At 52.7% G+C, this 12,981-nt stretch overlaps 1 protein-coding gene across 1 annotated transcript; it reads left to right on the top strand.

The window, feature by feature from the left end:
• The first annotated feature begins 6,017 nt into the window (after positions 1–6,017).
• Positions 6,018–8,629, top strand: LOC149869683 (uncharacterized). Its single transcript, XM_090037377.1, has one exon. The coding sequence runs from the start codon at positions 6,124–6,126 to the stop codon at positions 8,281–8,283; it is 2,160 nt and encodes a 719-aa protein (XP_089893503.1). The 5' UTR covers positions 6,018–6,123; the 3' UTR covers positions 8,284–8,629.
• Positions 8,630–12,981: the final 4,352 nt, after the last annotated feature.

Below are 12,981 nucleotides of genomic sequence, written 5' to 3'. Positions count from 1 at the left end.
TTCTTTTTTTTTTCCCAGGGAGAAGAAGAATACACCCACCCACGTCCCAAAGGGAAAAAAATAAAACAACCTTTGATTGATAGAATAATGACAGGTTTTAATTAATAACTGGGTGAGCAATTCTTTAACAATAACCTATACAAATACTAGTGGCATTTCCTTGCTGGCTATATTGGGAAAAGACCTTCATTTCAAAAAGAAATATATTAGGAATTGTTTGGGATTCAACTCCCCAAACTGATTTAACAAGCTGCTAGAAAGCTTAATAAATATTGACTTGGTACTTTTTTTTTTTTGGCAGGGGCTTGTAAGAATTCGACATTGCAGCTCAACAATGCCTCCGTGTGTTGCCTTCTGTCACAATGCATAGAAGTGGGGAACACAGAGGTAGACACTTGCATTTATTTCCCTACCATATGGAAGTTTTAATGGCTGTGTAATAACCTCTCTCCAATTGCTTCAGCTGAAACCATTATAAAGCTGCTCTGTGGCGATGCGGAAGGCATTGGCTCTAAAAGGTCACATGTCACGTTTTGCATCACAGGAGGATGTGACCTAGAATCCCACCTTTGTTTCACTCTTTGACGAAAAATGTCCACAGGATGGGATACGGCTTAAACACTGAACTAACAACCCCTCCCCGATCTCTTGCTAACTCACTTGATGCCTTTCCTGCCTAGACAGACCCCCTTCAGAACCAGAAGTTAATTTAACCCAGGCTATAGAGGAATTGCAATACTAATTGCCTTAGGAAAAAAAGAAAGACGCAGATAACTGAGTCAGTTTTGAAGCTTAATTGAGTTTTTCTTGCCAGTGTTTCAGGTGGTGTGAAATACGACAACAAATCAATCCAAGGAGAAGGCCAAGCTTGCTCTTTCAGATAAAGACCATCCACAGCCAGTTTAAAAGGGTGATAAAAATTCACAATGTAATAAAAAAAAGTAAGTCAAATAAGATCACGGTGGGTGGGGGAAGGACTGGAAAGCGACAGGGGCAAACTGAAGGCTGTTTAATCCAAGACACTGGTTTATGGGGGACAAAAAGAGCATCACATCCCAGGTTACAAGGCCTTCAAAGTGATTGTCTGTTGCTTTCATAGATAAAAGGGAAGAGGTTCACATCACCTCTCTCTCTGCCTGTCCAGCATCTCCCCCTGACTTCCATCTTCATGCTATGAAAGTGCCTGTGGCCCATGACATCTGCTGCACATCCCATTTAGCTCTATAATTTGATGCCCCTGAAAGGCGGTAGGCAAACTTCTGCGTCTCCGCTACAACGCAGTGCAGCTTCATTATAACAAACTAGCAAAATGCCTGTCATGAATGATATGGGGGGGAGACAAGCATCTGGCCCCACACCCTCCACATGCTGGGAAGGGGCGTGGGGGGCCCACTTTTACCGCATCCACATGAGAGTGGGCATTTGTAACACCTTGTGCTACTACTAGTTATCCCTGGGGAACACCTGTGCCATGTGCCCTCTGTGGGGGGTAGGGGAGGCTGGCCCCCACTGTGCTGGCCCCAGCAGCATTACTTAGGGTCCTAGGGGCTCCTGGGGCTGCAGCAGCACCAATCCTGCAGCTCAGAGCCTGGCTGGCAGGTGGAGCTTGGCTCCAGCTGGCCAGGCTCTGGCTCTGAGCAGCATGCACTGCCACTGTGTGCACCACTCCACCTTTTTTTGAGCAGCTTTTTTGACCCCTGGATATCCCAGGGTTAAAAAAAAACTCCCCACGCTGCTCCTTTGCAGCGTGGAGAACAGCTGAATGTGCAGCATGTGGTTCTGTAGATGTGTCTGTGGTGTCGCATACTACATGGCGGCATTTGTCTGAACGCGGCCCTCGAATCTAAAAAAGGTTGAGATCTACTGATCTAAAGAGTAAGATCCTGGGGTCATGGTTTGTCTCCTACTGTACAGCAGGTATTTCAAAGAAGCCCTGTTCCCAATTGTTATCTAGGTATGACAAGAAATAATAACAGCCATATTAGGAGTAGGTCCTGCTCAGCATAGGAGTAAGCAGAGCTAGTCCTCTCCTTATTCCCTGTGCAGAGCAGGTGGACAGGCAAGAACCAGCGCCTCGGTTCTCCTTCCAGTTCTTTCCTGGCCAGAGTTGTTGAATCAATATGGGGGATGAAGGTTACTTATTACTGATATACTTTATTGGTATATCAATATCCTTCATGCCAAGAAGCAAGGTGGTGGCAGGAGAATCATGGTTCAAATATGCATGCATGTCTTGTGGGTGCATTTACAGTGCAATCATTGCAATCTATGAAGATGCATCTGAACTATATATTTCTTTTGGAAGTGCATCTCCACAGGAGATGGAGCCCAGTGCAGGCTAACTGCTATGAACCTTCCTGGGTGGGTTATTCAGCCCATGTCATCATGGCTACACTGGAGAGTACCCCAGCTGCAGCATAGACACCGAGTCCATTTCTGCACCACTGCTCCCTCAGGGCTGTCCCAGAAGTCACGATCTTGCCCTGTAAGGGTGCTAATGGTAGGTAGACAGCTAATATAAAAGAATTGCAGATGCGCTTCATATTGCAGACACATAGTCTGTTTAACGGGTATTTTAACTTTGGTAGAAGTGCTGGGAGCAAATGACAGATACAAATCACAATCAGTAAAATTATCCCATGGAACACTCTCTCTGTGGTAATGGCAGAACACCAATTACTGGAGTCAGTTTAAGTCAGGTCTGAGGAAAAAACAGTCGAGAAAAAAAATCCAGCACTAGCAGGAGGATGGGCTAGATGAACCTAATATTTCTTTTTCATCATCACCTTACTCTTATGTTGCCTGCCTCCTATTTATTTATGAAGCACCATCAAGACGGTTGGCATTTAGCAGTGCCAGAGCTTGATCCATGGATTCATTCTGCACTGAGTTTTCTTGAAGTCCTGTGAACAGCAAATTTGTATTTGTTTGTCTGCAAAGACAGACCCATAAAAGGCAGTAGGCAGAACTGCTTAGAGGGTTTCTAATGCGCCATTTTGTCGTCAGGAATACCAGTTGTCCAAAGTTAGACTGTTCCTCATAAGCATATTGATTTGGACCATGGTTTAGCCTGATCATTTGGCCTCCTTTCTCTGATCCTTCCCAGCCCACCTGCTGTATGGAGCCACCTGGACAGCGTTAGGGTGACAATAATCTGGATTATTGGGGACCATTGAATCTGCAGCTGAATAAATGCTTTCAATCTGTGTCTCAGCAAAGCTGCTGGTCACAAGGCAGAATGATGTATTAAACTAACCTTGCAAATGCTTAGGCAAGCGGTTTTCTAAAGAAGGTAGTGTTAGATCCCACTGTGTAAGAAGAACAAGATACAGCCCACCAACTATTGCAGGAGATAAAGCAGAAGCAAGACCTTGGAGATGGTCCTGAAATCAGCAAAGAACAAGAAAGAACCAGCAAGTGACCGAAAGTGCCCGAGTCCATGGCCTTACGCATGCACTCTTAGCAGAGAGACATGTAAATGAATTAAATGCATAAGTAATTCTATGCTAATAAAGCAAACAGTAAACTGAGGAGGAGCTTAAAATAGGAGGAGAAATGGGTGGAGCCAGAGGAGGGACATAGGTGGAGTAAATGTTAATATGTATAAACCAAGGTGTATAAAATGTGAAAAAAAACCTAATGTTCAAGGTGGCTCCCCAGTTTGTTGTTTTCTGGGAGCTAGTCCAAAGCCGTCTCCATTCTGAATAAAGCTGCTGTGAGCAACGTGTGCTGGTGTTTGCTCCCTGCTTGCTCTGGCTAATGAGTAACAGGATCCATGGGCAATCCAAGGAAGCCCATAAAATAGGGACAAGCATTTAGAAACATTCCTTTTAGACTGCTCTGAAACTAAGTTAATTAGTAACTCCACTCTGGACAACTGTGAAAACCTGGCTGTCGCGGGGCACTCCCGCGCCCCGCTCCTAAGGAGAGACCAGGAAGAGGAGAGGCCTGAAGCAACACCGATGGGGGTTGCTAGGGCAACCAGGCAGGTCATGTGGCCCAGAGAGGGGCAGGGCCAGGCCCTTATAAACAGCTAGGCCAAAGCCTAGGGAGCAGTTCCCTTCTGGCTGCCGCAGAAGCAGGAGCTCTGTGGCTGAGCTGAGCGGCCAGAGTCGGGGGTTGCAGCCTTACCCCTAACAGGCTGCAATGATGCAGGGAACAAGATCGCCCTGATGAGAGGTAGGACGGAGCATTGGCTTTACGAGCAGGTAGGCTCTTCGTTGATTTTGTTACAGCCGTTCGGGCTTGGCTTTAAGTTACAGTTTACACCGGAGGACCGGGTGAGGCTGTAGGGGCGCGAGGAGGCCTCAGCGGGGCTCCCCAGCAGTTTGGGGGCTCCTGGGTGCCCAGTAGGGGCACGGTGCCAGGGGGGCACAACGGTGGTGCCGGAGTGGCACAGAGCACGGGGTTGGACCCCGGCCCGGAAGGGCGGCACTTTGCCCGGAAGGGTGACGAGAAAAGACCCAAGGAAAGGGTCAAGGGGGCCAGGCACGGCTAAGGCCACCTGAGCCCCAAGCGGGTGGCCAGGCACGGCTAAGGCCACCTGAGCCCCAGGCCCGGAGAGGGCGCAGAGCGCGGAGAGCGCGGGACAGGCCCCAGAGAGGGCGAGGCCCGGAGAGGGCGCAGCGCGGAGAGCGCGATACAGGCCCCAGGGAGGGCGAGACCCAGAGAGGGCGCGGCGCGGAGAGCGCGGTACACAGGCCCCAGAGAGGGCGAGGCCCACAGAGGACGCGGCGCGGAGGGCGCGGCACACAGGCCCCAGAGAGGGCGAGGCCCGCAGAGGGCGCGGCGCGGAGGGCGCGGCACACAGGCCCCAGAGAGGGCGAGGCCCGCAGAGGGCGCGGCGCGGAGGGCGCGGCACACAGGCCCCAGAGAGGGCGAGGCCCGCAGAGGGCGCGGCGCGGAGGGCGCGGCACACAGGCCCCAGAGAGGGCGAGGCCCGCAGAGGGCGCGGCGCGGAGAGCGCGGTACACAGGCCCCAGAGAGGGGGTAGCGCCAAGAGAGCGCGATACAGGCCCCAGAGAGGGCGAGGCCCCAGAGAGGGGGTAGCGCCAAGAGAGCGCGATACAGGCCCCAGAGAGGGCGAGGCCCCAGAGAGGGGGTAGCGCCAAGAGAGCGCGATACAGGCCCCAGAGAGAGGGCGAGGCCCGGAGGGGGCGGAGCGCCGAGAGCGCGATACAGGCCCCAGAGAGAGGGCGAGGCCCGGAGGGGGCGGAGCGCCGAGAGCGCGATACAGGCCCCAGAGAGAGGGCGAGGCCCGGAGGGGGCGGAGCGCCGAGAGCGCGATACAGGCCCCAGAGAGGGGGCGGAGCGCCGAGAGCGCGATACAGGCCCCAGAGAGAGGGCGGAGCGCCGAGAGCGCGGTACAGGCCCCAGAGAGAGGGCGAGGCCCGGAGAGGGCACAGAACAGGAAGGGGACCAGACAACGTCCCCCGGGACAGCTGCGAGGCTTGGGGCGTGCTAAAGGGGAGGCTTTGGAGGCACGCATTTGCCCATAAGGCTGGGGGAGAGGACCCCACTTTGGAGCGGTAGTGAGATCATTGAGGTGCCGTTAGGTGCGAGTAGGCAGCCTCCCATACTGAACCAATAAGATCTAAGACGTGGCGGGCGAGTAGAGGGTGTCAGACCACCCTAATTGGCACGGCGAGGGGGCGCTCGCGAGCTCACGGCCGCTCGCGGGTCCACCCGTGACAAAGTGGTGCATTGGCCGGGAAGCCGGCCGTGCGCGGGCAGGAAGCCCGTGTCCCGTTAGAGGGAGAGAGAACCCAGGGCTAAATTAGTAGACGGACTCTTATAGTGAGAGGAGAGTGACGCAGTTTAGTGGTGGTGCAACGGGAGGATACCCATTGCTAGGAATTGGGTAGGAGAGACTGAGGCCCGGACCCAAGGCAGATAAGGGTAGGGCAAATAATGTCTCAGAAGAAAAAGCCGAACGGCCAGAGGCCAGAGAATTTTGTTGACCTGCTAAAAATAGAGGGAATGAGAGAAAAGATGGCCCTACTGGAGCGTGACCTGGCCCTAGCAGAGGCCCAGAGAAAGAGGGCCGAGGCAAAAGTGGTGACACTCAATCAGCAACTGTCGCCGAGTAAGAAAGAAGGGGCGACAAAAGAGATTAGACGCCTGATGGCGGCAGAGGCAGATAGGACTCGAGAAATAGAAAGGTTGCTGGCCCAAGAAATCCAGAAAGGTCAGGAGAGGGAAAGAAGGTTGCGGGAGATGCAAGAGAATATGGAGGCCTGGTTGGCACGGTCTCCTGAGGGTGGGACCATACCTATAAAAGAACAGCGGGAGGCCCAACAAAAACTAAATGTAGCCAAAACCCTAATAGAGGCCCTTCAAAAGGAAGTCCGTGACCAGGTGAACGAGATAGAGGTGCTACGGGCCGACAGAGAGAAGTGGCAGGAGGGCTGTCTGGAGGCTGAACAGGAGGTCAGACAGCTACGGGAAGAGCGGAACCGATCCCAGGCCCAAATAGAGGAGGAGAATACAATAGTGGGACAGGAGATGGAGAAAGTAAAAGCCTTCCTGAAGAAATATGAGGGGCTACAGGAACAATGTCAGTCCCTGCAGGAAGAACTAAGGGAACAAGAAAAGGAAAAGGAGGAGTTAAGGGCTCAGGTGCAGAACTTGCGAGTAAAAAATAATCATATAAAAGAACAGGCCCTGTCATTGGAGATTCTCTTAAGAAATAGCCAGGGTAAAGAGACAGAATTGGCTATCGACAAGAAACAGCTACAAGAAGAGAAACAGATGTTGGAGGGAAAGATACAGGGGCTCCTGGAGGCCAGGGACCAACTAACCTTAGAGATTTGCGAGGTTAGGGAAACTGAAGGGCTAAAGGCCAGGACCCTAGTAGAACAGGAGGTGCAGACCTTGGAGAACATGAGCCCGCTAAGGCAACAGCTAGGAGAGCTTGAAGAGCTACTAGGCCGAGAAAGAAAGGCTGTCGAGGAGGAGATGCGAGAAGAAGAGCGGCTCATGAAAGCCCTCAAGTCCATGGAGATAAGCATGGGGGAGGCTGGGTCTAAGTTAAGGCAAGGCCTAAAGAAAGAAGGGTGCCCCACAATGGAGAACCCGGGAGACCCTGGAAAGGGAGTTGGACCAGAGCACCCTGGGAGGAGTGCTGAGGTTGAAGATTTTCTCGCTGGGAAACTAGAGGCCTTAAAGAAAGAGGTTCTACTGACTGCTCAAGAATATTGGGACCTCAGATGGGGCCAGTGGCAGGAACGTCATGCCCAAGTAATGAGCCAATTGAGGGAACAACTTGGGGGCATGACTTGGCGGCAGAGTAAGGAAGGAGGAGCCATACGGGACACCGAAAAGCGAGAAACAGCCGATTTAGCAGGGAGGGTAGGAACGGTGTCAGCTGAACATACTTCCCCTCAAAGGAAGTCCTTGCACCCGAGAGACAAAGGGAAGGCAGCAGGAGTCTCCCATCTGAGACAGCAGAATACAGAAAGCGGGTCAGTAAACGGAGGCATAGCCCAGCCCCAGAGAACGGATGGAGGCGAGGGGCAAGGTAGAAGGAAGACGGAGCCGCCGGGTAAAGGTAGAGAGAAGAAGAGGAAGAGATCGCAACTTTATGTGAACGGTCTGCCCAGGAAAACCTCCTGGAGGGTACTAAAGAGAACCCTCGAGGCCAGAATAGGCAGGGTGGCCTTCGTGGAAATTTATAAAGGACCCCGAGGGCGGCCCACAGGTCGGGGGAGAATCGAGTTCTGCACAGAGGAAGATGCAAGAAAGGCGCTGAGCTGTCAGTGGGAGATCTGGGGCAAACTCCAGGATTTCCAAGATGGGGAAACAAGAGCTAGAACTTCACCAGCTGCAGTGAAGGAAGAACCCATGAGGTTGGACAAGAGAAGGAGTCTCCAGGGACTAGGCAGAAACTCAGCTAGCGTGGTAGGTAAAGTACCGAGGCCAGCGAAGGTGGGGGGGGCTACCTGTGGCGGGTACGTCCCAGGAAATCCCACTTGTTGCCCCTCGGGTAAAAGGCGGGTAGGAGGCGCCTCAAAACCTCCGCCTCTAAGATACGCTGCTGGATACCTGCCGAAAGACCAAGAAAAGAACTTTAGAGGGAGAACACTGCCTGGAGAATGGAAGACCGGCCCGGTGAGTGTTGAACTTAAGGGGGGGGGTTGTGTCGCGGGGCACTCCCGCGCCCCGCTCCTAAGGAGAGACCAGGAAGAGGAGAGGCCTGAAGCAACACAGATGGGGGTTGCTAGGGCAACCAGGCAGGTCATGTGGCCCAGAGAGGGGCAGGGCCAGGCCCTTATAAACAGCTAGGCCAAAGCCTAGGGAGCAGTTCCCTTCTGGCTGCCGCAGAAGCAGGAGCTCTGCGGCTGAGCTGAGCGGCCAGAGTCGGGGGTTGCAGCCTTACCCCTAACAGGCTGCAATGATGCAGGGAACAAGATCGCCCTGATGAGAGGTAGGACGGAGCATTGGCTTTACGAGCAGGTAGGCTCTTCGTTGATTTTGTTACAGCCGTTCGGGCTTGGCTTTAAGTTACAGTTTACACCGGAGGACCGGGTGAGGCTGTAGGGGAGCGAGGAGGCCTCAGCGGGGCTCCCCAGCAGTTTGGGGGCTCCGGGTGCCCAGTAGGGGCACGGTGCCAGGGGGGCACAACGGTGGTGCCGGAGTGGCACAGAGCACGGGGTTGGACCCCGGCCCGGAAGGGCGGCACTTTGCCCGGAGGGTGACGGAAAAGACCCAAGGAAAGGGTCAAGGGGGCCAGGCACGGCTAAGGCCACCTGAGCCCCAAGCGCGTGAGGCGTGGCCAGCGCCCCAGGCCCGGAGAGCGCGAGCGCGGAGAGCGCGGGACAGGCCCCAGAGAGGGCGAGGCCCGGAGAGGGCGCAGCGCGGAGAGCGCGATACAGGCCCCAGAGAGGGCGAGGCCCCAGAGAGGGGGTAGCGCCAAGAGGCGCGGCACAGGCCCCAGAGAGGGCGAGGCCCGCAGAGGGCGCGGCGCGGAGGGCGCGGCACACAGGCCCCAGAGAGGGCGAGGCCCGCAGAGGGCGCGGCGCGGAGGGAGCGCGATACAGGCCCCAGAGAGGGCGAGGCCCGCAGAGGGCGCGCGGCACACAGGCCCCAGAGAGGGCGAGGCCCGCAGAGGGCGCGGCGCGGAGGGCGCGGCACACAGGCCCCAGAGAGGGCGAGGCCCGCAGCGCCGCGAGAGCGCGATACAGGCCCCAGAGAGAGGGCGAGGCCCAGAGAGGGGGTAGCGCCAAGAGAGCGCGATACAGGCCCCAGAGAGGGCGAGGCCCCAGAGAGGGGGTAGCGCCAAGAGAGCGCGATACAGGCCCCAGAGAGGGCGAGGCCCCAGAGAGGGGGTAGCGCCAAGAGAGCGCGATACAGGCCCCAGAGAGAGGGCGAGGCCCGGAGGGGGCGGAGCGCCGAGAGCGCGATACAGGCCCCAGAGAGAGGGCGAGGCCCGGAGAGGGCGGAGCGCCGAGAGCGCGATACAGGCCCCAGAGAGAGGGCGAGGCCCGGAGGGGGCGGAGCGCCGAGAGCGCGATACAGGCCCCAGAGAGAGGGCGAGGCCCGGAGAGGGCGGAGCGCCGAGAGCGCGATACAGGCCCCAGAGAGAGGGCGAGGCCCGGAGAGGGCGGAGCGCCGAGAGCGCGATACAGGCCCCAGAGAGAGGGCGGAGCGCCGAGAGCGCGGTACAGGCCCCAGAGAGAGGGCGAGGCCCGGAGAGGGCGCAGAACAGGAAGGGGACCAGACAACGTCCCCCGGGACAGCTGCGAGGCTTGGGGCGTGCTAAAGGGGAGGTTTTGGAGGCACGCATTTGCCCATAAGGCTGGGGGAGAGGACCCCACTTTGGAGCGGTAGTGAGACCATTGAGGTGCCGTTAGGTGCGAGTAGGCAGCCTCCCATACTGAACCAATAAGATCTAAGACGTGGCGGGCGAGTAGAGGGTGTCAGACCACCCTAATTGGCACGGCAAAGGGGCGCTCGCGAGCTCACGGCCGCTCGCGGGCCCATCCGTGACACTGGCCTTGATAGTATCCCTGCTTCTGTAAGTGCAGTGCTAACTGTAAGGGGCAGAACTGTAAACTTGGTTGAAGAAAATTTTTCCCTATGGTCACTCCTAGGAGACCCCACCAGCCAATACCTACATGACAATTTATATTTTAGCAAGTCCTTCCCTATCAGTTGTTGATTCATAACATCTGTGATGTAATCCAGAGCCCGAGGATGGTCTCTGCTCCATCCCAATCTGTTGCAACAACCAGAGATCACTGACAGGCTTCTCCATTTAGTATGAATGGGAGACATCGAGTTTAAGGCCCATGAAGCTTGGAGCTATTAAAAGGCAGCTGCTTATTGACAAACTATCAAATAAATTGGGAAAGCATCCTGCTGCGTAGCCATCTGATGAAGGCAAATTGAAAAGCTAATGACTGTAACCATATACTGGCTGTAAAATACGGCCTTTCATTTTCTCATGGTGGGTGTATTCTGCAGTTGGGGGTAAAAAAACCTCAGTTAAAGTATACCCCGTTCCCTCCCACTAGAGATGTCTGGGTGTATTAGTTGCAAACTAGTCAGTGAATCAGGACTGATATACTGTCACACATTCCTATAGACTGGATTTCAGAACTGAACAAATTGCTTATAGCAAATGGACCAGCCTACAATGTGCCTGAATGTACATTTTTCGGATCAGATCTTCAGCTGGAGCTAAAATCCTGATTTACACCATCAGTATACAACAGCTATGGGTCCAATGCAGTATGTATGTACATGGACAACAGCAATATGCTGCAATTATGTAATATGTCCTTGCAATATTACCAAGTGACAGCCAATATGTCCAAGGGCCTAACAAAAATAGACTTTGAAATGAGAGGCTAATTTTGATTTGATAGACAGCTCACATGGTGTTACTTGCATCCCCTAAGTGGATGAGAATAACTGAGCTTCAAGTTTCTGGTGTGAAAATCCTCATTTAGAAATTCTCATTCAGGAAGGAACTGTGATTCTTCTGCCTAGAACAATGTGGCTCTGGGCCCTGCCTGGACTTAAAGGTGTTAGCATTGTACAATAATAACACATGGAATTTGGTCTTATGCTTGACTTTGGCACAAGTGAATTGCACCAAAATAGCATGGTTTTTTTTTTCTATTTAATGCCTCAGACAAGGATCTACATTGTTTGTAAGCCATTTCCTGCCTAGGGTTATATTTCACCCTCTCTAAATAGTCAATTTTTAAGCAAATATTAAAGAAGATTTCCTTGGTCATTTCTGACAAAACATTTATTTTCTGGAACAAAAAAAGCAAATGCAAAATGGATATGTTTGTTTCATACCCTTCCATATTCCACCCCTGTTCTATCTAGGGTCTTCAGTTGACAGGGTGGGGGACCAATTAGTATAAGTTGTGTTGTGCCGTGGGCATAGGTGGATGGTTGCCTGCTTTACTAAACATGCCAAGACAATTGTAAAGAAAGTAAGTGGATGAGCTTGTGAAAATCAGACCGTTCAAATTTCAGTGGTTGCTTGGCCTGAAACAGCATGTGAGATTATGGCCTTATTGTCTATTGAACATGAGTCAAGCCTAGCCTAGTAGGCTGCTATGGATTGGCATAGAGTGCTTAAGACATGCCAGTTTCCACAGGCAATGGCATACTGGGTTGATCTATTGTTTTACAGTAATATTTCTGGTTTGAATGTGTTCCGGTTGTAATAATAGTGCGTGCCTCAGTTTTCCTCAGGGGGAAAGGAGGAGTTAAGAAATAGTGAACCCAAAGTGGGCTGGCCCACTGTTGTCGGCGATCCCTCGTGGTCAAGGATAATCACGCTCACTGGTCAAGTAAAGGGTTGCAAATGAGTCTGTTAATGGCTAAGAAGGCCATTCCTAGGAGCCAAAGACTCTCTGGCAAACACCACAGGTGGTGGTTAAAGGGAGGGTCAAATTTCTTGGTCTTGTTTACTTTCTTTGTTTCTGTTGTTTTTCTTCCTCCAAGACGAGATGGTTTTCTTCCAACTAAGATGTACCTTCTCTCACAAGGTGTCACCCTCTACCCCTGTTCAGGGCTAGTTTTTCCCCAATTTTTGGCATCAATGCCATGCTTCTTAATGTTTTCCTTGAAGGCGCCCTTGAAGCATTTCTTTTGGCCCCTGCATGTCCTTTGTCCTTGGCTGAGCTGGGAGTATAACCGTCATTATCCACTGCAGCTGATGTTGAATAATCAATACTTCCTTGTGATGATTTTAGCAGTGGTGAGGACACTGGCATTTGTGCAACAATCCTCTCGCTTTATGCCAAGGATCTTCCAGAGGTAGCACTGGTGATGGCATTCCAGGTTTTTCAGGTGGTGCTTGTAAGTCACCCAAGCTTCACAGCCATAGAGAAGAGTTGGGATCACCACAAGCTTGTATAATAGGAGCTTTGTTCAAGGTCCAATGTCATGATCATTGAACACATGAAGCTTCAGCATTCTGAAGGTAGAGCACATTGGATCCCATACTGGATCTCTTCATCGATGTTAGCCTTCTTTGAGAAGAGGGATGCCAAGGTATGCAAACTGTTCAACATTTTCCAGTTCATGTCCATCAATGAGGATCTTTGCTGGGGGTGTTGATCAGTCCAAAGCAGGCTGGTGAAGCACCTTTGTTTGGTCAATTTTAAAAAGGTCAGTCCCAGGCACTGATATGCTTGAGACAAGCAATTAAGGTCCATTCGTAGGTCCTCCTCCAGACGTGCAATGACAGCACAATCATCGGCATACTGAAGTTCCACAATCAAGGCCAAAGTAACTGGTTTTGGTGCGGAGACAGGAGAGATTGAAAGGTTCCCATACATCCTGTGCTTGATGCTGACACCATATGGCATCTGTTATGGATGAGCATCTTGATGACCACAAGAGAGACAAGAGAGGTGGAAAACAAAATTGGTATGATCACACAGCCCTGCTTGATGCCAGCTTGAATGGCAAGGGTCTCCATAGGAGCCACTGTATAAGTTGCAGGCAGTCATT

This window comes from Crocodylus siamensis, chromosome 3, assembly GCF_052110815.1.
Source record: "Crocodylus siamensis isolate JL-2025a chromosome 3, ASM5211081v1, whole genome shotgun sequence".
NCBI classification, from domain to species: domain Eukaryota; kingdom Metazoa; phylum Chordata; order Crocodylia; family Crocodylidae; genus Crocodylus; species Crocodylus siamensis.
Note: the sequence above shows the minus strand (reverse complement) of the source record. Positions and strands in the feature narration are given on the sequence as shown.